Source organism: Anas acuta, chromosome 8, assembly GCF_963932015.1.
Source record: "Anas acuta chromosome 8, bAnaAcu1.1, whole genome shotgun sequence".
Classification (NCBI taxonomy): Eukaryota; Metazoa; Chordata; class Aves; order Anseriformes; family Anatidae; genus Anas; species Anas acuta.
In genome coordinates, this window is record NC_088986.1 from 23,112,603 (window position 1) to 23,135,857 (window position 23,255).

The 23,255-nt window shown below is 61.8% G+C and overlaps 4 protein-coding genes across 4 annotated transcripts in view; 1 reads left to right on the forward strand and 3 right to left on the reverse strand.

The window, feature by feature from the left end:
* Positions 1–4,250: 4,250 nt before the first annotated feature.
* On the forward strand, positions 4,251–7,702 carry PHGDH (phosphoglycerate dehydrogenase). The gene is made up of 12 exons (XM_068691223.1): positions 4,251–4,479; positions 4,872–5,023; positions 5,130–5,195; positions 5,275–5,329; positions 5,408–5,506; positions 5,587–5,719; positions 5,826–5,974; positions 6,085–6,237; positions 6,386–6,518; positions 6,673–6,800; positions 6,942–7,170; positions 7,465–7,702. The coding sequence occupies exons 1-12, from the start codon at positions 4,342–4,344 to the stop codon at positions 7,617–7,619; spliced, it is 1,590 nt and encodes a 529-aa protein (XP_068547324.1). The 5' UTR covers positions 4,251–4,341; the 3' UTR covers positions 7,620–7,702.
* Positions 7,703–8,195: 493 nt separating this feature from the next.
* Positions 8,196–11,249, reverse strand: HMGCS2 (3-hydroxy-3-methylglutaryl-CoA synthase 2). The gene is made up of 9 exons (XM_068691225.1): positions 11,090–11,249; positions 10,511–10,962; positions 10,106–10,231; positions 9,728–9,892; positions 9,485–9,653; positions 9,202–9,372; positions 8,802–8,908; positions 8,571–8,696; positions 8,196–8,488 (listed from the first exon to the last, which is right to left on the reverse strand). The coding sequence occupies exons 1-9, from the start codon at positions 11,191–11,193 to the stop codon at positions 8,382–8,384; spliced, it is 1,527 nt and encodes a 508-aa protein (XP_068547326.1). The 5' UTR covers positions 11,194–11,249; the 3' UTR covers positions 8,196–8,381.
* Positions 11,250–12,140: 891 nt separating this feature from the next.
* On the reverse strand, positions 12,141–13,881 carry REG4 (regenerating family member 4). The gene is made up of 6 exons (XM_068691226.1): positions 13,734–13,881; positions 13,045–13,132; positions 12,833–12,945; positions 12,601–12,735; positions 12,423–12,528; positions 12,141–12,294 (listed from the first exon to the last, which is right to left on the reverse strand). Exons 2-6 carry the CDS (start codon positions 13,124–13,126, stop codon positions 12,221–12,223), a joined length of 510 nt encoding a protein of 169 aa, XP_068547327.1. The 5' UTR covers positions 13,127–13,132; positions 13,734–13,881; the 3' UTR covers positions 12,141–12,220.
* Positions 13,882–15,799: 1,918 nt separating this feature from the next.
* NOTCH2 (notch receptor 2) overlaps positions 15,800–23,255 on the reverse strand; it is an 84,542-nt gene continuing 77,086 nt past the window's right edge. Inside the window, exons 30-33 of the mRNA XM_068691222.1 lie at positions 21,514–21,815; positions 20,995–21,142; positions 20,400–20,497; positions 15,800–19,535 (exon numbers count right to left, since the gene is read on the reverse strand). Of these exons, the coding sequence (XP_068547323.1) occupies positions 18,192–19,535; positions 20,400–20,497; positions 20,995–21,142; positions 21,514–21,815 (1,892 nt within the window). The 3' untranslated portion in view covers positions 15,800–18,191. The remainder of the gene's footprint in view (positions 19,536–20,399; positions 20,498–20,994; positions 21,143–21,513; positions 21,816–23,255) is intronic.

Genomic DNA, 23,255 nt, shown 5'->3' on the forward strand with positions numbered 1-23,255 from the left:
TCCCGGTGCTATTTGAGGAACCCGGCGGGGACAGACAAGTGGTGAAACCCGAGCCCCGGGCGGCCCCCGGCCGTCAGCCAGGAGGGCGGCGAGGGGGAGCGCGGCGCCCCACGGGGACGGGGACAGCACCGGGGGGGTCCCCGTCCCCTCCTGCTCATGCTGGGGCTGACACACGCATCCTACACACACACCCAGGACCCCAGAGGTGGTCACCTTCTCAAAATCCCGCAGGGTCTGCGTCTGGGCGAGGGGACCCTCCTCTAGGTCCCGGAGGGGACACGTCTGTGCTGTGGGGCCGGGATGGGGCCACGCGCCCGGGGGGTGCAGGGTCCCCCCTGGTTCGGCCGAGGCGGGGTCCTCGTCGCAGTCACCCCACGGCCCCTCTGCCAGGGTGTCCCCATGGGGTGCAGCGTCCTCTCCTGCCATGCTGCTGGCCATGGGGACGTCACCGTGGCAGGGGTCCCTGCGGAGAGGAGCCCACGTCACACACACGGTCCCCCCAGAAAAGGGGCAGTTTCACCCATTTTTCGCCTCTCCCCCTGCTGGAGAGGGTTTGCAGGTGGCTGCTGTGGTGCTTTTGGGGTGGCGGAGGCGATCTCGGCACCCCAAATGTCACCCCAAATCCTGACAGTGCACGTGCGAGGGCGCGTGTGTGCACGCGTGTGCTCCCACGTGCCGCCACCAGCCCCCGGGGGCCGCGCAGATGGCGGTGCCCAACTACAAGCACTTTGGCCCCATTAGCAGCCCTGACCCCCCTCAGCAGGCAGCAGGGCCACCTGAGCCCCCAATAAAATCCCCCAAAGCCTCCCTGGGGTCAGGAGGAGGAGCTGGGGGGGCTGCACGGGGTGCCCCCCAGGAGGACCCCTGTGCCCCCCCGCCTTATCGCGGCTCACCCGCTGCTGGCGGCAGCCGCCATCAGGTTTATTTTCAGCAGGGAAGCGTGAGTCATTTCGGGGTTTAAAGAATAAAGAAAACAGATTGTTGTGTGTGTGTGTGTGTGTTTTTTTTTCCTTAAAATAAAACAAAATCATTTTTCTGTATTTTTCTTTTCCTAATCCCCACGTTTTTGTAACGTGTGGCACAGCGGCTGCCCCAGGGCCGTGTCCCCGGAGCTGGGCACACCGCGGGCACCTCACGGGCAGGGCACACAGCACCACAGCCTGGCAGCGAGCAGGGGAACAACCTGCCAGGAGGGGAAACTGGAGCACGATGGCTCCAGTGCATGGCCCTGCACCCCGCCAGGCATCATACGCGAGGACGCACGGCACCCAGAGGCACCCAAAGGCACCCAAAACCAACCTGAGGCACCCAGAGCCGTGACATCCAAGCAGCTCGGTACCCAAAGGCACAACACCCGAGGAGGCCAAACACTCAGTGGCACAAAATCCAAAGAAGCACGATTCCCAGAAGCGTGACACCCCGAGACACGATGCCCAAGGACGCACGATACCCAAACACCACGGAGCTGTGATACCCGGGGGCACAGCACCCACGCAGACACCCAACGAGGCACGGAAGGAGCCCAGCAGCACGATGCCCACGGTGCTGAAACACCCAGGCAGGGGCGTGCCAGGCCCCTGTGGCTCCCACAGCCCGGCCAGCACGCCCAGTACCCAAACTGGGAGCCCTGTGCCGGGCTGCGGGGACAAGGCTGGGAATTCATCAGCAGCAACAGGGAGGACAGGGCGGTGCTGCGGGAGGACAAGAGCCCTTTCATGCCGGCTGTGCCACCCCTGGAGCACGGAGCAGAGCTGGGGTGCACATCCCTGGGGTGCAGACCCCTGGGTGCAGACCCCTGGGGCCCCCCACCCTCGCAGCCAGCGTGCCCTGGGCCCCGCGGGCAGCCTGGCACGAGGGGTGCCACGGGGCCCTGACTCACGGCACCCGCTGACTCACAGCATCCCAGCGCCTGCACCGGGACCAGCACCCCGGGGTGCCACGGGGCGAGGGCCACGGCCACAGCGGGGTGCGCAAGGGAGGCTGCTGCCCCATGGGACAGTGTCCCCAAGGTGCCCGGCACCGCGCAGAGCCGGGGACTCACCTCCTGCTGCTGCTGGAGCGGGAATTTGGGGGAGATGGGGAGAGCCCCGCAGCCTGCGCCCCAAATCACGGCCCCACTGCAGGGCCACCGCTGCTCCCAGCAGGGCCCACCTGCGCGGTGACCCCATCCTGGTGCCACCCCGGTGCCACCCAGCAGCTCGGCCCCGCCGTGTGGCACAGCACGCCCTGCCCAGCACCCACGGGTCCCCACGGCACGGTGCTGGATGAGGCCCCGTTCCCATCCCGCGGCTCCCCCAGGGGGATGCGCAGGGGCCGGGCAGGGCGATGGGGGGGGTCCCGCAGCCCCCACGCGTGTCCCAGCCCCGCGGTCTCCCCCAGCCACCTCCCCACGGGTGCCCGCGGACCCCCCGCGCGCCCCCAGCCCCCGTGGCCTCACCTCCGCCGAGGGGCTCGCATCCTGCCCCCCGGCCTCCGCCGCACCGGGGGGCACCGGGGGGCACCGGGGGGCACCCGGGGGGCAGCGGGGGGCGCTCCGCAGGCGCTGCCGGGCGGCCCCAGCGTGCGCCGGGGAGGCGGCTCTGCGGCACCGGCCGGCTCCGCCCGCAGCTGCATCCCTCCTCCTCCTCCATCCCTCCTCCATCCTTCCTCCTCCTCCTCCTCCTCCTCCTCCTCCAGAGCCCCCCCCCCCGGTACCCAGTGGGGTGCCACGTCCCCAGAACCCCCCTAATTTCACCCCAGTTGTGTCCCAGCTGCCACCACAGCCGGTGTCACCCAGTGTCACCCAGTGTCACCCCCCCCACCAGTGCGTGGGGCACAGGGGTAGGGTCCGTATCTCTCTGTGGGGACACGGGGACACGCCAGCTGGCACTGCCACCCATCCCGTGTCCCCTGTGTCCCTGCCAGGGGTGCCTGGGTGCCAGCGAACCTCAGGGCCGTGCCTCGGGCTCTGCTCCCCAGGAGAGGGCACCAAGCAACCGGGAAAAGCCGTCCAAGGCCGCCACCGCGGTGGCTTGGCCATGGGCACCGGCGTGGGATGGGGTTTGTAGGGTGCTGGGCACGGCCAAGGAGCCCCCACCCGCTGCAGGGGGTGTCCCCCACCTGTCCCCGAGGAGATGCACGGACGTGGGTGCCAGGAGCCACCGGACGGTGACACCAGGGAGGTGCCATCGCGGGGGCCTGGAGCGAGGTCTTAATGGTTAACAGCAGCTGGGGCTGTGCCAAGGCCCCCCTGCCATCCTGGGGGGCTCTGTCCCCCCCACCACGCGTCCTGCCCTCGGGTGCCCCCAGCCCGAGGCTGCCGTGCCCTGTCTGTGGGGCTGCCGCCCCTCCGAGGGGCTCTGCGGACCCCGCTGCGGGTTTTCTCCAGCCCCAGCCCTTGACCCCGTCCCTCGCCCTGTGCCAGCCACCCTGGACTTTCCTCCCTGTGGCGTCACGGTTGTTCCCTGGCCGTGGCCGTGGTGGGCTGTGCGTGGTGCCGGGGTGTGCGCGGTGCCGGGGCGCACACAGCCCACAGCGAGCGGGTTTGGGGTAGGCTTCACCACGAGGTTTTGTCCCCAGGACAAAGGGGACCCCCTCCGCCCCTCTCCATCCCTGTGCCGGGTCCCCACACTGTCCCCTATAGGGCTGGCGCTCTCCCCATGGGGTCACCGGCTGCAGCCCCGTGGCTCCTGCCCCACGGAGGGCGTTTGCTGGGCGGCTCCCGGGCACCCCACGTAATTGGGAGCTGGCGGCCGGGGCTGGCCCCGTGCCCCAGGCCCCTTATCGGGGCATTGCTCAACGGTGGGCGCGATGCCGGGGCGGGCAGGGGGCACGGCACCGCCTCATCTATCAGCCGTCCCCCCCTGTGGGGCTGGGGACACCCCATTGCTGGGGGGCTGGGGGCACCATGCCCTGTAGGGCCGGGGATGGGGCTGCCAGCAGCACCCGCAGCTCTGGGGTTCAGCCATTTGGCACCCCACAGCCCCCTCCTGCCTCTCCATGGCAGGGAAACTGAGGCACGACAGCGGTGCGAGGGGGGTGCAGGACCCACTGGGGTGCTCAGGGATTGGGGGGGCCCCACCACAGCCCCCTCCTGAGCTCCCCTCTCCATCATCCCCCCTGCCACAGGGTCGGGGGCTCCGGGAAGGGGGCCAAGACCCCGGGCTCGCAGCCACCCAGCGGGCGAGCGGGGTGGGAGAGGAGGGAAAAGAGGTGGGATTATGGAAATGGGATCCAATGAGGCAGCAGCGCAGCCCCACAAACGTGCCCCTCTGGCAGCATTTAGCCCGGCCGGCGGCCCGCAGCAGCCTCTTGGTCGGGAGCCCCACGGACGGACCCCGACAGCCCCAACGTGTCCCCACCATGGCCTTGGCCAAGCTGCAGAAGGTGCTGATCAGCGACAGCCTGGACCCCTGCTGCAGGGACATCCTGCAGGCCGGTGGCATCCAGGTGCTGGAGAAACCCGGGCTGAGCAAGGAGGAGCTGCTGGTGGAGATCGCGGTGAGCGCCCAGGGGGTCCGGGCACAACGCGGGGCTTGGGACACCACCGACACCACCGACTGTCACCCCCAGGTTGGGTGGGTGGCAGCAGGGTGCCAGGCGGGCACCGCGGTGGCCTCACGGCTCCGTGCCCCGGTGGGACGTGACGGGGACATCATGGGGACGCTGTGGGGTCGAGGAGGTCGAGGGCCCCCTCTCCAAGCGGGTCCCGTCCCCGCCTCCTCCCGTCTGATGCAAGAGCCCCGGCTGGTTTCACGCTGCCGATCCCAGCCCTGCGCCCCCGGCAGTGGCAATTCCCAGCCCGCCGCCCCCACGGGTGACAGGCCCCCGGGGAGCGCCAGCCGTCCCCGTAGCCCGTCCCGACGCACGGGATCCTGTCCCCCCCTCTCCAGGACTGCGATGGGCTCATCGTGCGCTCGGCCACCAAAGTCACCGCCGAGGTCCTGGAGGCGGCCGAGAGGCTGCAGGTGGTGGGCAGAGCGGGCACCGGCGTTGACAACGTGGACGTGGAGGCGGCCACCAGGAAGGGCGTGCTGGTGATGAAGTAAGAACGGGGCCCAGAGCGGTGCCACTGAGCTGGGAGGCGTTTGGGGTGCAGGGGGTGACCCCCGAGGTGAGGCCACGTCGGTGACACCGCTCTCTGTCCCCAGCACCCCCGCTGGGAACAGCCTCAGCGCCGCCGAGCTGACGTGCGGGATGATCCTGTGCTTGGCCAGGTGAGCGTGGGGCAGCTCGGGGGGGGCCACATCCATCCTACAGCCCCCAGCCCCGCTCTGACCTCCCCCCCCATTGCAGGCAGATCCCGCAGGCGGCAGCCTCCATGAAGGAAGGCAAATGGGACCGAAAGAAGGTAGGAGGCGGGCACGGAGCGGGGTGGGGGACAAGGGGGGGGGGCTGCAATGGCTCAGCCTTCCCCTCGCCCCCCCAGTACATGGGAATGGAGCTGAACGGGAAGACGCTGGGCGTGCTGGGGCTGGGCCGCATCGGCAGGGAGGTGGCCACGCGGATGCAGGCTTTCGGCATGAAGGTAAGGAGCGGGGCAGGGGGCAGTGCTGGGGGTGGCACCGGCTGCAGCAGTGAGCCCCCCCCCGCCCCGTTCTGCCCCAGACCATCGGCTACGACCCCATCATCACCCCCGAGACCTCGGCCACTTTCGGCGTGGAGCAGCTGCCCCTGGAGCAGATCTGGCCCCGCTGCGACTTCATCACGGTGCACACACCGCTGCTGCCCTCCACCACGGGTAGGGGGCTCGGATGGTCCGCAGGGGGGTGCGGGGTGTCCGGGGCATCCCCCCTGGTATCCCCAATCCTGGTGGATCCTGACGGGACCCCAATCCTGCCCCACAGGGCTGCTGAACGACAGCACCTTCGCCAAGTGCCGCCGGGGCGTGCAGGTGGTGAACTGCGCCCGCGGGGGCATCGTGGACGAGGGCGCGCTGCTGCGGGCGCTGCAGTCGGGGCAGTGCGGCGGGGCCGCCCTCGACGTCTTCACGCAGGTGAGATGGGTCCCCGAAATAACCCTACCCCATCCAGCACCCCTCCAACCCAACCCCGGCACCCCCAAAATGAGTGCGGGGCTGAGGCTGGGCCGGGGCTGTGCCGGCAGGAGCCCCCCAAGGATCGGGAGCTGGTGAACCACCCCAACGTCATCTGCTGCCCGCACCTGGGCGCCAGCACGCGGGAGGCGCAGAGCCGCTGCGGGAAGGAGATCGCCATGCAGATGGTGGACATGGCCACCGGGAGGGGGCTGGCCGGCGTGGTGAGTCCCCCGTGCGCCGGGGAGAGGAGCGGGGACGCTCCGTGCCTCGGTGTCCCCCTTGGCAAAATCCTTGTGGGACCCTTTGGGCTCACCTGTGGGTTTCCATCTCCCATCCCGCTCCTCCTCCTCCTCCTCCTCCTCCTCGCAGGTGAACGGGCAGGCTCTGAGCAAAGCCTTCGCACCCCAAACCAAGCCCTGGATCGCCCTGGCCAAGGCGCTGGGCTCGGTGCTGCGCGCGGCGGCCAAGCAGGCGCAGGGCAGCCTGCAGCTCTGCACACTAGGTGAGGCGGGCAGGGTGCGCCCCGCGCCCCGAGGGGACACCCCGGGGGTGGAAAAAGGAAAAAGGGTCGGGAGGTGGCTGGGAGATGGGGTGAGGGATGGGATAGGGATGGGCATGGGCTGACCGCACCGCCCGCTGCTGGCTCTGCACCCCAGGGACCCCCCTGAAGGATGCCGGCAGCTTCCTGGCGCCCGCCGTGGTCTCGGGCATGCTGGCTGGAGGCAGGCAGAAGGAGGTGACCCTGGTGAACGCCCTGCTGCTGGCCCAGGAGGCCGGCCTGAAGGTTTGTGCACACCCAGAGCTCCACACGCCAGCCTTATTGATGCCCCCAAACCAAACGGCACGACCCCACAGGGCTGCCGTGGCCCCCGGGGACACCCCATAGAGGACTTTGGTGCTGAGCAGCCACCTCTCTGCCCCACAGGTCACAGCCAGCCACAGCGACGTGGCCCCCGAGCCCCACGGCAGCTCTGGCTTGCTGCAGGTGTCCCTGCAGGGCACCCCGCTGCGTGCAGTGGGGACGGTGCAGGGCAGCACCCCGCTGCTGCTGGAGCTCGGCGGGGCCACCTTCAAGCAGCCGGCCCCGCTGGCCGGCCACGTCCTCATCTACAGAGCCAAGGCCACCGAGCCCAGCACGCTGCCCACGCTCGCTGGTGAGCTCCTCGTGTCACCCCGAGGGAGGGAACAGCCCGAGGGGGTCCCCAAAACCGGCCCGGAGTCAATAGGGGGAAGGTGGCAAGGGGGTGATGCAAGGAGAGGTGGAAAAGGGGTGGTTTGGGCACAGGGTTGGGGTCTTGGAGCGAAGGGGTGGAGGAAGGGATAACATCAGGGAGCTTTGAGGGGGTGTGGGGTGGGCAGAGCCCTGCTGCCCGTGGTCCCACACCGCCACGTGGGGTCCCGGTGCTGCAGGGCGAGCTGCAGACCCTGAGCCCTCTCCTCCTGCCCAGGGCTGCTGGGGAAAGCGGGCGTCCAGCTCCAGTCCTACCACAGCTCGGGCGCCGTGGCCGGGGAGCAGTGGAGCGTGGCGGGGCTGTCGGCCCCGTTGCCCGAGCTCGCCGAGCTGAAGCCGCGCGTCACCGAGGCCTTCCAGCTCCACCTCTAGCCCTACACCACCAGCACGGGCTCCTGCAGCACCCTAGAAGCTGGGCGAGCACCGTGCTAAAGAATAAAACATCCAGGAGAGAACGTGCCGTGCCTCGTCCGTGCAGCTCTGCCCCATGGTGTCCCTCATCCTAACCCTAATCCCTTCCCCGCAGCCTCTGCCCCTCGAGGCTCTGCCCCATCACCCCCAGCACTGTTTGCTCCAGGGTGCAAAGGTCTCAGCAGGCGCTGCTGCCGCACCGAGGTCCTGTCTGGCCACGGTCCCCAGGGACCAGGCAGCGCTCCAAGAAGTGCTGAGCCCACCCTGCGTGGCCTCCCCGCTCTTATCCACCAGGAATTGTCCCCTAAAGCTTTCCCCCGGGGACGGTGCCGTTGTCAGGAGCTGGGAAAATGGGATTTTGGCACCCCCGGTGCTGGGCACCCACCTATCCAAGGGGTACGGGGCTGGGAGGTGCCATGCGCCTTGGGCACGTGGGGTGCCTGGGGATAAATCCCATCCCACACCACAGTATTTGGGGGCCCTTTATGGGGTGGGAGGGCTGGGTAGCAGTGATCATTCACAACTGGGAGCCAGAGCTGGGGCATTCCTCCTCGCACCCATGCTTTATTCCCCGTGCCGCCTGCATTTGGGCAGAAAACGCCCCCGTCCCCACCAGCTCGGGGTCCCGAGTGGCTGCTCGCTGCTTCCCCACCCCAAAAGGATTGGGGTCCCGGGGCTGGGGGCAGGCAGGGAGGGCAGCGTCCCCCCTCACCGTGCCGTGCCCTAGAGGGGCTTCCTGGCGTACTGCCGCCGGTACTTGTCATCCACCCGCTCCAGGTACCAGGTGCCGGGGAAGAGGTCCGTGTGGGAGCCGTGGGGAGTGTGGTTGGCTGCGGGGACAGGGCACGAGGCTCAGCGGGGACGGTCACGGGGCCCCAAAGGGGAGGTTGTCCCCCCCGTGGCCCCGCTCACCCAGGTGGTGGGTCTCCTCCCGGCGCTTCATGATCTCGGCGAAGTCCTGCGGGGCCACGCGCTTGCGGGCGTCCAGGCGGGTGGGCAGGTCGGCCAGGCTGGAGAGCAGCTTGTCCAGGGGCGAGCCTGGCCGGGGGTTAGGGTCAGGGTTAGGGTCCCTAATCCCCGGCTACAACCCCACACCACCCTCCCCTCCTGGCACCCAGCTCTGTTCCCCTTCATGGGGCTCACCCGGGGAGGCGTCCTGCGAGACGCGGAGCGAGAACATGCTGGCGGCCAGCCCCGAGCCGTAGGAGAAGGCGCCGATCCTGGAGCCGGCCAGGTCCTGAGCCGAGCACCTGTGGGGGGAATTGGGTCCCATTTGGGGACACCGCCCTCGTGCCTGGCTGTTCCCACAGCTCCTTCCCGGCCGGTGGCTGGGCACGGCTGCTCTTTGGGCACAAAAAGGGGGTTTTCATCCCCGTGGTGCTGACAGAAGGGCTTTGTGCTCTCCAGCAAAGTGGCATGGAAACGCTGGCTCGGGGACAGCGTGGGGAGGGAGGCAAGCCCGTGCCCACGTGGGGGTGGCACGCAAGGAAATTTTGGGGTCTCCAAATCGGCCTCCCCCCCGCCGCCAGCCCCCGGGACTCACTGTGCCAGGAGGGAGGCCAGGCAGCCATACATGGACGGCGTGTACATGTTGCCGTTGCGGGAGGAGAGGAGCAGGGAGGGCTTGGTCTTCTGGTTGAAGATCTCCTGGCTGGCCGCCTGGAAAGCCTTCTCCACCTCCTTGCTGGTGTAGGTGTCCTCCAGCTTCACGCCGCTGCCCGGAGAGAGCCTGGCTCAAACCCCGTGCAGGCAGCCCCAGGAGCAATCTGGGGTGTCCCCACCGCACCGGGAGGGACGGGGGACATGGAGGGACCCCCTGCACCCACCGAAAAGGCTGCAGCCCCTTGTAGAGACCGCCAGACGTGTCGGGGTTGGGGGCAGCCAGGAAATCGTTGAGCAGCAGCCGCCCCACCGACTTCTGCACCAGCTTGCAGAAGGGCGTGTGGAAGATGAGGAACTTGAAGTCGTCGAGGGTGAAGGGCTGCTGGATGCCGGCTGGAAGGCAGAGCGGGGCCGTGAGCCTCCCGCGGGCTGCGGGGCCGTGCGGGCGCCCCGGCGGCACCGCTCACCCTGCTGCCGCTGGCTCTCCGCCTTCCTGCGGTACACGGCGTAGCAGCGGTCCAGCGCCCGCAGGTAGCACTGGATGGACAGGGGCCCGTCCACCACCGGGTACTCGGAGGCCAGGTCAGGCTTGTAGAAGTCATAGGCGTGCTCCATGTGGGTCCCCCGCAGGCCTGGGGGGCACAGGGGAGAGCCAGGTGTCGGGGGCCCAGCACCCTTGGGTGCTGCCCGTCACGGTGACCCCAGCACCGCGATGGCCACAGCACCCACCGGCCTCCCCGGGTGCCTAGGGTGGCACAACCAGCCGGGACCCTGGGGTGCCCAGCGCTGGGCACCCCTTGGCACTGTCACCCCCTGTCCCCGGGGGTCTCGGCGGCAGCACCGACCTCTCTCCAGCACCAGGGGGGCGTTGGGTCCCACCAGCATGGCGATGGCGCCGGCACCTCCCGTGGGCCGCGCGTTCCCCGTGGCGTAGACGGCGATGTCCCCGCACACCACCACGGCGTAGCGGCCTGGGGGAGGACAGAGGGGCCGGTGGGGACATCAGCATGCAGCAGCCTCCATCCCGCGGCCCTGGCACCACCCCAATACCCCAATCCCTGCACCATGGCGTGCCACGGCTGATGCTGCGGAGAAAAGAAGGTGATGGGCAGCCAGGAGGGGCAGCAGCTGCCTCCAGGGCTCGCTGGAACATCCCTGGCTTTCAGGCCACCTCCTGCCTCCTTCCTCCACCCCACAGTGCCCTCCCCGTGCCCGGCTGCCCCCCAGCCCCACGTCCTGCCCGTGCCCACCGTCCCAGGCGCTGGACTCGACCCAGGCGGCGGCGTTGAAGAGCGAGGCCGTGCCGCCGTAGCAGGCGTTGGTGGTGTCGATGCCCTCCACGTCGCTGTTGCCCGAGTCGCGGAAGAGCTCCATGAGGACGGTCTTGACGGCCTTGGACTTGTCGATGACGGTCTCGGTGCCCACCTCCAGGCGGCCGATGGCGTCCCAGGAGAGGCGGCCGCGCTCCACCAGCCGCTGCACCACCGTCAGGCACAGGGAGTTGATGTCCTCGTGGGCGGCACAGAAGCCCATCTGCTGCTGGCCCAGGCCCCGCGTGTACTTGCCGGCCTCCACGCCGTCGTAGCGCTCCAGCTCGGCCTGCTCCACGTACTGTGCGGGGAAGTACACCTCCAGCGCCAGGATGCCCACGTCCTTGGGCCAGGTCCCTGTGCCGGCCGCCGCCGCCGCGGTGCTGGAGAGGCTGCGGGGCAGAGGGAGCGGCGACGGTCCCGTGGCGGTCCCCTCTCCGACACGCCAACACCTTTGGGTGTCACACCCCCCACCTTTGGGCTTCGTGCCCACCCTGCCTGCTCCGTGAAGGTGCTCACCGTGCCTGCGGGGTGGCCATGGGGCACTGGGACACCCGGGGTGCCCGCGCCGGCCCCCGCCTCGCCCCCCAGCAGCGCGCAGCGCGGCCGACCAAGCGCAGCATCTTCGCCCCCGCCGCCGGACAAACGGAGGGACAGACGGCGGGACGGGCTTGACGCAGCACTTTTATAAACTGCCTGGTCCCACCGTGGGCGGGCAGCGTGGCCCCCCCGGCCCTTATCAGCATGCTGGGCCCTGGTGCTCAAAGGTCGCCGAGCACCAGCCAACACGACAGGGACAGCAGAGCGAGCGCTGGCTTTGGAGGGGGGGAACTTGCAGGATGTCTCTGTTTTGTGTCCCAAAGCTTCGGGACATGCTTGGCTGGAGCCGGGCAGAGCAGCGGGATGGGCTCGGTGCCTGTGAGTGACCCACTCGGCGCTGTGCCCACAGGGCAGTGGTGGCAGTGGCACTGGTGGCTCACCATCTGTGGCCACCAGGCAGTGTGCACAGTGCTGTGTGACCTCCCCTGCTGCCTGCACCAGAAGGTGGTGGGTGCCCGGTGCCACCCACGCCATCTGGGACGCGTCTGCCTTTGTCATGTGTGGCTGCTCCGGGGCAAAAAGATGAGGTGTGTGGGGGCAGAGCCGTGTCCAAAACAGCAGAGCAAACAGGCACGTGATGCTTGGAGCAGCACCGCGGTGGCACAGGAGGGGACCTTTGGTCCTGGTGCTACTGTCAACATGGCCCCTTGGACCCGCGTGTGCACGGGAACCGTTTGCACCCAGGGGGGCCCTGTCCCCTGTGCCTGTACACCCAGGACAACCCTGTCCCCACCCAGGGACACTTTATGCATGCACCCTTTGTCCCATGGCTCCTCGCCTCCCTGGTCCCATGGCTCCTGGGGTCTTACCCCAAACACTTCTCTCCCCACTCAACTCCACCAGCACCAGCAGCTGGGAAGCATTGGGAGCTGCAGCAGCACCCTCCTCCTGCCCCTACCCCTGCCTCGCCCCGACGCCCGTGGGCAGAGCAGCCCAGGTCTTTGCAAAACAGCACACTGAATTTGCATGCTTCTCTTTTTATGGGTTTATTTTTAAGAGATAAGGACGGAGGTGGGATGGGAGGAGGGCAGCCAGCGCGGGGTTCGGCGCTCACTGCGAGGGAGTGAACTTGCAGATGAAGTGGTGCCGCCGCTGGCAGTCGGCGCTGGACCACACGGAAAAACCTGCAGGAGAAACGTGCAGAGGGGTCAGCGGGTGGTGGGACAGACCCCAAGCTGGGACACCAAGTGCTCAAGGGGTTTCAGAGAAAGGGGCACGAGCTGAGAGCGAGCACAGGGCTGCAGGCACTCACCGCTGGTTGGGGTCAGCAGGGCGCAGTCCCCCCCACGGGCACCGTTCCCGGGAAGATTGATGGACTCATTGTACCTGCCCCCGTTGGTCCACTGCCAGCTTTTGCCCTGCACACGACAGCAGGGTCAGAGGCACGGCCCCGCCGCCCCCAGCCCCGAGGGCACCCACCGCCCCCTCACCTGCTGCAGCTGGAGGCCGAACCAGACGGGCTGCGAGCGCTGGTAGTAGGAGATGACCCTGCGCAGGGTGGCCGCCTCCTTGGGCTCCTCCACCCACACCAGGTGGGCTCCAGAGTAGCTGTTCTGGCACTGTGCCTGCGGGGGGGACACGGGGCAGTGCAGGGGCACCGGCACCCCGCAACCCTGCTGCAGGGGTGGGGGGACACCCGGCCGTGCACCCCGGTGGGCTTACCTCTGCCTCGTCCCAGGTGCGGAGCTGGCGGAAATACCTGAAGCAGCTGGTCTTGTAGTAGGACCAGCCCACGGGGCAGTCGACTAGAAACCTGGCGCCTGCTGAAGGGAAACCTGTAGGGATGGAGATTCAGCCCTGTGCCCCCCACCCCGAGCCAGAAGCGTCTCCCCAGCTTGTGGGGTGTAGGGCCCCCCGTGGCCGCCAGGACTCACCGGTGACCTGCAGGATCGCCGTGCAGCCCAGCAGCAGGAGGGCACACCTGGCCGCTGCCACCATCCTCTTCCCTTCTGGCATTGTCCCCTGCAAGAGCTTGGTGGGGTCACCAAATCCCTCAGGGACAGGGGCTGCTGCCTTCACATGGGGTGACCAACCCACCCTGCTACAGCCTGAGCCCAGCCCCTCGCAGGAGCTGGCACCCAGGGCTGTGCCCCCGTCCCCTCCCCAGCACAGGTCACTGCTGCAGCCCCCAGTAGGGTTCAGGGTCCCCAGGGGGCATCGCCAGGGGGGTCCCAGCCCTATGAACCAGGGACCCCGTGCCTTGTGCTGGCCCAGGGTAGCAGTAGGGACAAGGACAGAGCAGGGGCCGGTGGGGCTGCAGGGACTCTGTGCATGATTTTGTTTTCTCCCCCCAGCTTGTATCCCTGCCAGACCCAGGCTACGGAGGCAAATCACATGCCACCGCAGCACAGCTCCCCCTTTATCTGCCCTAATCCCCTAATTTGCCAACCCAGCTCATCTTCCCCTCAAAGAAGCAGCGACAAAAGCCAACGCGGGGCCGAAAACTGCATGGCTGCAGCCTGCCCTGTCCAGCGAGGGCAGCGCCCACCACCCCCGGGCCCCCCGGCGCTGCACTGGGGAGAGCGGGCAGCAGCGGGGGCAGGCTGGGGGTCCCTGTCCTCACCTGCCGAACGGAGATCAGAAGGAATAACGGCCTCTTGTTGAGTCCTCGGGGAGGAGAGAGGAGCTGCCCTTTATAGCCCCGCGCTCATCAGGCTCACTATTTGCCGAGCTGAGGTGATGGCCACCATAAAAACCTTACAGCTTTGCGCCCTCCACCTCCGCTGGAAGCCCGCCAAGCTGTCGGGTGTTTGCGTTCGGCGACAGGAAGAACCTCTCCTAGTTGGTCAATAAACCCCCTGCAATTAGCACGAATTACCCACGCAAACGGAGATGCCTCTCCACACCTTCCAGCCTCACACCTGCCGGGGGGGCCCATCCGGAGCACCACAGGATGGGGACAAGGACGAAACCCCCCCGGGGGAGGCCGTCCTGGGGTGGGCTGAGCATCCCCGTGCCCAGGCCCCGGTTACGACCCATGGGGTCGGGGTCGGGGCCCGCGGGGCTCATGCCCTGCCCGGCTCCGCAGTGCGTCAGCCACCGCCTTTGTTTGAACTGCCTGGCGGCATTGCCAGCAGGATGCAGGGCGCGGGGACAGCCCGCGGCCGGGGGCCATCAGATAGTGGTGGGGACAGCCAGCCCCCACGCCCAGCACTGACGCAGGGCCCCGCGGCCCTCTGAGGAGATGAAGAAGAGGAGGAGGATGAGGAGGAGGAAGAGGAGGAGGCGGCAGCTTCTCCAGCCCTGCCAGGCCTCAAGATGGCCGCTGCTCCCCGCCATAAGGCAGCAGCCATGTGCTCGCCCCTCAGGGCTCTCTCATGGCTCCTGCCTCCCCAAATACACAGCTCCTCCAAGCCCAGCGTGCGCTGGCAGGCCCGGCCCTCGCCCCGTGAGGGAGGGTGGAGGATCAGACCCATCTCCCTCGCCCACGCAGCTGTGATGCAGCCGCCGCATGCTGGGAGCAAAGGGAGGATCCAAAGGAGGTGGCTGCCTGCTATCGCTTCTCCAAGGAGAAAGGGATGACCTTGGAGATAGGGCTCAGCCACTCTGGCTAATGGGGACGCTCTTCGAACACAGCAACCCCTCCCCTGAAGACGAGGCTTCACCCGTGCTTTATGAAAAAGCATGGAAATATCCCCCCCCCGGGAGCCTGAGGCTACTCCATTACTCCTCAGCTAAATAAAAGATGCCCCAGTTCCCCGCCTGGCTGGTTCAATGAGGCTTGTTTGGATGCACCAGGACAGGTTCTCACAGGCCGCTCAGCATCAGGGGCAGACGCACACAGCCAGCCCCAGGAGATGCAGGTCGCAGCCTGAGCAGCCCCAAAAACATTGCAGCCGTGCCCGAGAGGCGCTGCGCTGCTCGGTGGAGCTACCTCAACTTTGGCACGGATGGGGAACCCTGTGGGAGGTGGATGAAAGCCTCCTGGAGACTCCTACTCGTCGAGCTGGCTCTGCTGGAAGATGAAGGAGCTACACTGTTTATTAAATTCTGAAATTGTCCCCCCAGCGGCTTTATTATCCCTCCTAGGCATTGTAATTCTGCTAGCAGCTCCGCCAGTGTCCACAGCGAGAGCTGTAAACCTGCCAGGTGAGCATTTGCTCAGCCTGAGGCTTCAGGGGCAGCTCCCTGCTCAAAACCCAGGAACGAAGCCATTGTCAATTTGTTCTCTAATTGTTCCAGTCTGAAACTTTCCAGGTCTGAGAACACAGCGTGGAAGAGCCACACTTCCCAGCTTCCAAGGCTGGAGAATCGTCACAAATCCCCAGCCCTGCTCCAGCTCCCAGGGAAGCGAGAGCTTTTATTCAAAGCATCTCACAAAAAGATCATCTCAGTTCCTCCCCATCCATTCCAGCTGGACCCCCCCCAGATCCTCCTGCTAAGCTTGAGCGTGGCACAGCTCCTTGGATGGAGCTAATGTTTGTGTGCTGCTGAGCCATGACAAAAAGCACTCCTGAACTCCAAAAGCTCTCTCCTGACCTGGACTGCAGAGGTCCTGATGAGTCCTCCCCTTCTCAGGGGCCCAAACAGCTGCCACACGCTGGAAATGCATTTATAACCCCATCTTCACAATGCAGTGGCTGTGCCATGATAGCTGGGAAGGCAAATGAGAAGAGCAGCACACAGACACCGGGCACATACTCTTTATTCTGGGAATAAAAATTGCTTATACATTTTGCAGCAACTATTTTCATAAAAGACTTTTATAAAAAATGTAAAAATAAGCAAATATTTTCCATTATTAATATAGGAAAATGCTGCTGTGTGAATGGTTATTCTACAACTTACGAGATAAAATACCACCTTAAGGAGATATTATCTTTACAAGTAGTTAAAAAAAGAAAGGCAGAGGGCCATCATATTAACACACCAGGCACGGAACTGGCTTCGTTCCACAGAAAGCACTCATCTTGTAAATGGTAGCCACATATATAAAAAGGCACTTGGTTATTTGGGGCTAACGAGGAAAAGCCCTTTGTTTCTTTAGCATTGATGTAGCAACACTTCATTATTTGCAGTGAAACATGTACCTCGACAGACCTCCAGGAGCTCGCGGGCTCCTGCCTGGAAATCTGAGTCAGTTGCAGCTAAACTTCACAGTACACACTGCGGCGAGTGTGACGGGGAATGCTGTGTGCGTCAGAAAAAGCAGTAACTTCAGGACAAAAACTTCAGCCCGAAAAACACGGCCCCTGGAACCAGCTCCTCCTGAGGCCCTGCCTTCATGTACCATTGAGTTGAATCAAAAGAATAAGAAAAAAAAAAAAGCTTTACTCTCGATTAGAATGGAAAGAAACATCGGAGAAAAATACTGTACACGGTAGGATGCTAAATAACCGCTGCTCAGAGGGGAGCGGCCGCCTCTGTCCTTTGGCGACAGCCGACAGCTCCAGATCTCTTTGGAACGCGTCTGCAGGGTTCCCCCGAAGAGGTAGAAGCGAGCCACCCCTAGAAACCTACACTTCTACTTCTGAGTGCTGTAGAGCCCTTCAGGGAAGTGTTACTCTTGTGGAAAAGGGAGAAACAGCGGCTGTCCGGCTAGGGTCAGGGAACAGCTGCTCTCCCAAACTGCAAAGCCGCCAGGGGAGCTCGATGCCGCTGCCGTGCTGTGTAGGCATCGTACCTCAGTCAGGAAATTGTAGTACAGGCTGGAGCTGAGAGCAGAGGACAGCCCCAAACCTGTGGACCGAACTGCACTAGATGGTTTCTGAGCTATTTGGTCAGCCGCTCGGCCCAGCTCCTGGTTTCAGCTGCGCTGCTGGAAGCCTGCTCAGGACTCAGTGCTGCAGCTTCCTTTTGGGAAGGGGAGGACGAGGCAGCACTGCCCCAGGGCTGGAGCGAGAGGGACGCTTTGGAAGGGCTGGAAACCGTTCCCGACACAGAAGGACACACACTGCAAACATATAACGACATCCTTGACGCTTCTCGATAACACCACAGCGAGGCAGCATACGATACCTGTAGGACAGGACACACGGCAGCCCTCGGATGGAGGGGAGGGGAGTGCCGTGCAAGAATGCTGGGAGCTTGCACTATAAGGTTTTGAAACACTCATGTTAATCCCCAAGAGTTTATCAGCAGGCCTGTATGACATCCAGGGCATCTCTTCCGATAGGGGAGCGCGTGAAGGCTGTCACAGACACGCCTGCCGTGACGGGAGCACGGGGAGGGTAGTGTGTCAGGAGGGTCAGGCGTGTCTCGAGGAAGACATACAGCTCGGGAGAGATGTGCCTACAGGCCACCGTGGGGGGAAGACAGGTCAGACCAGCATTTTCAGAAGGAAAAATTTTTAAAAATAAAATAAAAAGGCTTAAAAGAAGACTATATGTATATATAATCTCAGAATACCTTGAGGGCAGGCAGTGAGAATGGTACGGGGTTATTAGTAGGTTTGTATAAGAAAAAGGCTCTCAAAGAGGAGAGGGTGAAGCTGCGTGACAGAAACTGGTGACTCTAGTCACTTGACCTGCAGGTGTTTTGGGAAGTCTGGCTTGCTTGCTGAGCAAGGAGAGCCGTGGGAAGGAGGGGTCTAGGAATGTGGGTGCAGCTCTGAGCTGAGTCAAAACAAGGCAACTTGAACTCGAGGAGAACTAGTAGAAGGTGCTTCGGAGAGAGCGGTTATGTAGGTAACAAAAGGAGTAACAAAATAAGGATACAAAGCTGGTTTTGGCTAAATTTCTGGAGAAACGACCATGAGATGCATTAAGCTGAAGAGCTGTCTCTCCAGATAAGTGGTGGAACGCGTTTAAAAGCGGACTGGAGAATCCAGTGCAGACAGCAATCACACCCGAGGTGGATGGGAGTTGGTTAGAAGCGACCCAGCTGGTCTTCTCCACCACCAGCTTCTACAGTTCTCTGTTTAGGAAAGCATAAAAGCTTACAGCAACCACAGTCCCTCCAACGAAAGAACATCCTGGGCTCATTAAGACTCTTGGATACTACAATGGTTCTTCATTTCCATCCTGGAAGACCTTCATGAGTTCTGGAGTCCGCTTTAGTCAGGCTTCACCTCGGGCAGCCTTCAGGCGTACACCTGCATGTTGTTCCGCTGCTGCTCCGACATGTGGGCGGCCGCGGGCCCGCGCTGGTTGTTACCGGGACTGGTTGCCACATCAGACCAGTCAGAGGCCGAGTGCGGGGAGGAACTTGACCACTGGTCTGGAGATTCGGGCGACGGAGTCAGGTACGGGTGCTCCCCCTGTAAGTGCCGGTTGTGGCTAGGAGTCCGTTCTGTGGCCGAGGAGTAGCAGCTGTGCTGTGACGGAGGCGTGGGGTACTTCCCCATCGAGCTCTGGAACTGGTGGTAGGCTGGGAGGATTGTCTGAGCCACCTGCCCGTCCTGCTGAGGGATGGCAGCCATGGAGAAGGAGGCGCTGGGCAGCTGGGCCAAATCCGGGATCTGGTACATGGAGCTGAGAGGCCCAGCCATGTTCTGAGCGCAGTTTGACTGGGCCTGCTGCGGCAGTGCTTGCTGGTTTATGCCACCCTTGGGAACCAGCTGGAAAGTCATGATAGGGGGCAGAGACTCCCTGGACACTCCCATGTGCTTCGTATCTGCTTGGACCAAGCCGCTCTGCTGCGAGACGCTGGGGTGCGAATGCATCACCTGCGGCACCATGCCGAACATCTCGTTGTACTGAGACTCGTTCATCTCCATGCGGTTCATCCACTCGCTGGAAACGTTGGCCGGCCGCAGCCTGCCGAGCCCGCTGTTCGGAGGGGTCGTTCTGTGCTGCGAGAGCAGCTGGCTGACAGACGGGAGCACCGTGCCGGACCCACGGCCCAAGGGCTGCATCTCGTGGAGGTTGGAGAAGGACATCGAGTGCGCGGCCTGCACCGACGGAGCGGTCAGCAGGGAGCTGGGCGACGAATGCAACACCCCTGGCGACGGCATCACCGGAGACGATGTTGGTTCGGATGCAAAAGCATGGGGTGATTCGAGGGAGTCGACTGGTGACAGGGTTACCGAGCTCTCTGAGAACTGCCCTTTGCTCTCGCTGAGGGACTTCTTCCTTCTCCTCTTTGCGTCTTTGGTGAGGTTTGTGGGCATGATGCCTTTGGCGTTCGGTTTCCGCGACTTCTTGCTTAAGGAAGCGTGCTTCAGATTGAGAAAGGATCTATTTGGGCCACAAATGACCGGGGAGAGGGCAGAGTTCAGCATGGCACCGGGGTGCCCGGTGGGGCTGTGCGCTAGGTTGTACTCGTTGAGAAGCTGCACTATGTCGTGGTGCATCCGGTCCTGGGCCACGTCCCGGGGCAGACGATCCATGTGGTCCGTGATGTCTCGGTTGGCAAAATGGTCCAGCAAGATCTTCGCTGCTTCGAAACTGCCTTCCCGAGCAGCAAGGAAGAGCGGCGTCTCCTCCTGAAAGCACAGAGCAAGTATTTTAGCAGCTTCGTTACAGTGGGGACCAACAGATACCTCGTGTTCTTACAGGTATGGCAACAACTGGAAGCATGGTCTAATGCTTCATTAATTGCCTCCAAGAATAACCCACCCTGGGTTAAACCACCAGGGAGGGATAAATGCATACTAAACCATCCCATCAGGATGGGTGCTGTTCTGCCATGAGTCCTCTGAGGAACTTTAAAAGCACCCGGTGCCTTTCTCCCATGGTACTCCATAAGTAAAAGTTACAAAGGACTAAAACAGCTCAGAACTGGAGCTTGTTGGGGGCTCTACAATCCACTGGGCAACACAAAATGATTCAAAAAGGAAGATCTAGACAGAGGAAAGAAGTCAAGGACTTAGATGAGGCAAAAACTAACGTAAGTAAAGTTACAAGGCCTGCACAGTGCAGACTGTTTCTCACACAGTGGGGTTTCTGCCCCATATCCTCCCTGCATTGGGGTCCCTGGTAATGAGACAGGACACAGCTGCTGCTGTGCCACCAGATCCGACTCTTGGCTAACCAAAATCCAGCTGCTTTACATCAGCAATGGTCCACCCTGGTGCTCTCATGCACCAACTGTGCATTGCACTCCCTTTCTGCAACAAGGGCAAAACAGCACTGATGCCCAGAACATGGCCAAACAAGGAGAACTGCTGCCCCAAATCTATAGTCATGCAGGACATCCAGCACTTGGGGAGAACTCCAGTTGCAGGCCAGGTTTGGAAGACCCACACTGAGCACCCAGTTCAGAAAATTTGAATTTAGTTCACTTCCAACAGCTATGAGATGCTTTGAGATAGGAAGGACAGCCGTGCTGAGCACCACCCAAACCGTACCTTGTTATCCTGCATGTCTCTGTTGGCTCCATTTTTCAGCAGCACTAGTGTTGCTTCCACATTGTTGACAGCAGCAGCCCAGTGAAGAGCAGATTTACCTGCAGGGAAACCCAAGAACTTCGTTAACAAACAGATGAATTATCCTCTAAAGAGCCAAGATGGACAGAGCACACTGAGGGAAGCAAGCAACTGCAGTACAGTTCACAGCATGTGAACGTATCCTGAAGCGATGTTTGCACTTTGGAAATTGTGTGACATTCCCAAGACACAATGGTACTTCCAGCACTGGCTCTCTTTCTGTGTGTTATTTATTTGTTGTTATTTTTTAACAACCTGTCCAGAGAGCCATGTCTGCTGTACACAAAATCCCAGCACATCCAACCCCATATTTCTCCTGCATCTTTCCCAGGACTTCCTAACCAAGCTGCTCTGAAGCAGCCTGCAGTTTGTGATTGTTGGGAGGACATCTGCCAGAGAGTCTGCTGTCCTATTTAGCTATGGAACTTATGAGCAGCCCAACCTCTCAGAGAGCAGAAACCCTCCCCTCCTTGCTTGCACCACATTTGTCCAGCCTGGTTCATCACATCCACGTTACCGTGGTCATCTACGGCGTTCACATCCGCTTGGCAATTAATCAGCTCAGCCACCATTCCTTCCACAGCCAGCCGTGCAGCCAGAATTAATGGGGTTGTTCCGTCATTCATACGGGCATCCAAGTCTGTCACTCTGTTACGGATCAAGATCTGGACAACACAACAAGACAGATTTATTTATTTTTTCCAATAATGCTACAGAGGAAAACCAAGGATTTCAAAGAAACTCAAGAGCAACTGCATAATGAAAAAGCAGCCTGAGCAATGAAATGCAAGAACCCAGATAATGAGTGAGTGATATAGATGCAGTCAGACTTAATAAATAGATGCAGGACAATTTATGCATGCTGAGCTCTTCAGGCTAAGAATACTTGAGGAAACTGGATCTAAAATAGAGTTTCACCTGGCTATCACACTGTGAAAGGTGTGAGAGCAAGGCAGGGAGTGAACAGAGCACAGCCTGCAATGTCTCGTATATTACAGTGTGCAAACACTCTAAAAAGGTTCTTCAGTTGCTGTACCTGAAAGACACCCTGGGCATCAGCAGCTACAGCTGCATGCAGGGGAGTCCGTCCCATGTTGTCCCGTGCGTTAGCATCTGCACCAGCATCCAGCAAACGTTTTGCAGCATCTGCTCTGGAATAACGGGCTGCCAGGTGCAGCGCCATCTCCCCAGTGCGGTCCGTTTGGGCCTGCAGGTTGGCGCCTTGATAGATCAGGTCTGTTATTATATTTGCTGAGGAGTCTTCTGCATCTTCGTCGTCCTCGCTAATATCGGAACTGCCCACACGCAGAGATGCCAGCATGAGAGGAGTACATCCATCTGTGAAAAGAAGAGAGGTGATCACGTTAACCTAACAGTGACAGCAGAGGAAGAAGTCCTCCCCCAGCGCATTGCCTCACCTTGACCACTGACAGCTAGAGTCCCTCTGGTCACTTCAGCACAAACCTCTTCTCCTAACTTAAAGCCCAGACTTAACCACCTGTTTTCCTTCCAAGCAGAATTCCGATACTTAAATCCAACCACAACAGAACTTAGATAATTCTCAAAGAAGTATCATAAAACAAAACAAGTTTGCTGCTGGAGTGGAAAACTTCCTCAAAACATACAGGCTAGCTAACTTTGTAAGGAGAAGAAAGGGCTATAAAATTAAAAACTTCAAGTGTGTAACTATTCATGTGGATACTGTAATAACATACCTAGAGAAAAGAAACTATTTATAGAGAAAAAATACTGGAGAGCTAACACCCAATTTTTGGTGGCATTTCACAGACATTTTCAAACGATTATTGGTAGCATTTCACCTGAAAAGAAATGCAGACAAAAGCCTTCAGATCTATTACGATCTTTATTAAGTCTTCATTAAAAGGACGTTGAAGTTGGCTAAATGAGGCACATAAAGCTGAAAAATGCCCTAGTAAGACTGCCTGAATCAACTTCATCTTGCTTCTAAGACACTTTACCACACCCTAGGCAAAGCAAGAGGGACTGAGATGGCAGCAGGACTGAAGCACTGTGCTAAGTGGAGCTCCACAAAGATGAGCACAAATTTTGCTTCTCCAGCGTGGCTTGCTAGCAGAAATTCAAGACCATCTTTGAGCAACTGCCTGGTTTATTCCACGTACAAGCAGGAGGCAGTTTGGACCCTATAGACAACAACTTCCCTGCCTGTGTCACTCTCAATCTACAGGGCACTAAACAAAGCGTGTGATCACAGAGTTAGGATTCTGTGCAGATAAACACTGCGATGACAACCTCATGTAAGTGGTATGCTTACACAGGAATATTCCCAACTTCTGATCGTCAGGCTTTCCTAACCCTCTTTTTTAGAACAGCTCCAAAACTTTTATAAAACTCTAGGAACTATCCTTCTACAGCTGGGAATCACATCAACCACCCGCAGAGATCATGGCTGCAGCAGCAGACCTGCCTCCCTGAGCCAGGCTGGCAGCAGGATGCATGCTCCTCCTAGCGGCCCGAAATCAGGGCACACAAACCCTTTCACCAAACTTTCTCAGGATTTGTTGGAAGGCACAGAAGCGTTGACATACAGACCCGGGTTCAGTTCCAAGACCCAGCCATGGCTACAGACCCCCTCGCCTGCTGTCCAGAGCTATACCTCTCTTTGTGCTTCTCCCTCCCTCCCACTGCTGGCTCTGCTCCCCTGTCCCAAATGAACACTCAGTATTCCAGTCAGGCTGTGGTCTCCTCCGTACTGCCCTGATACAAAGAGCAGAGAAATGGAGCACAGAAAGGAGCCCT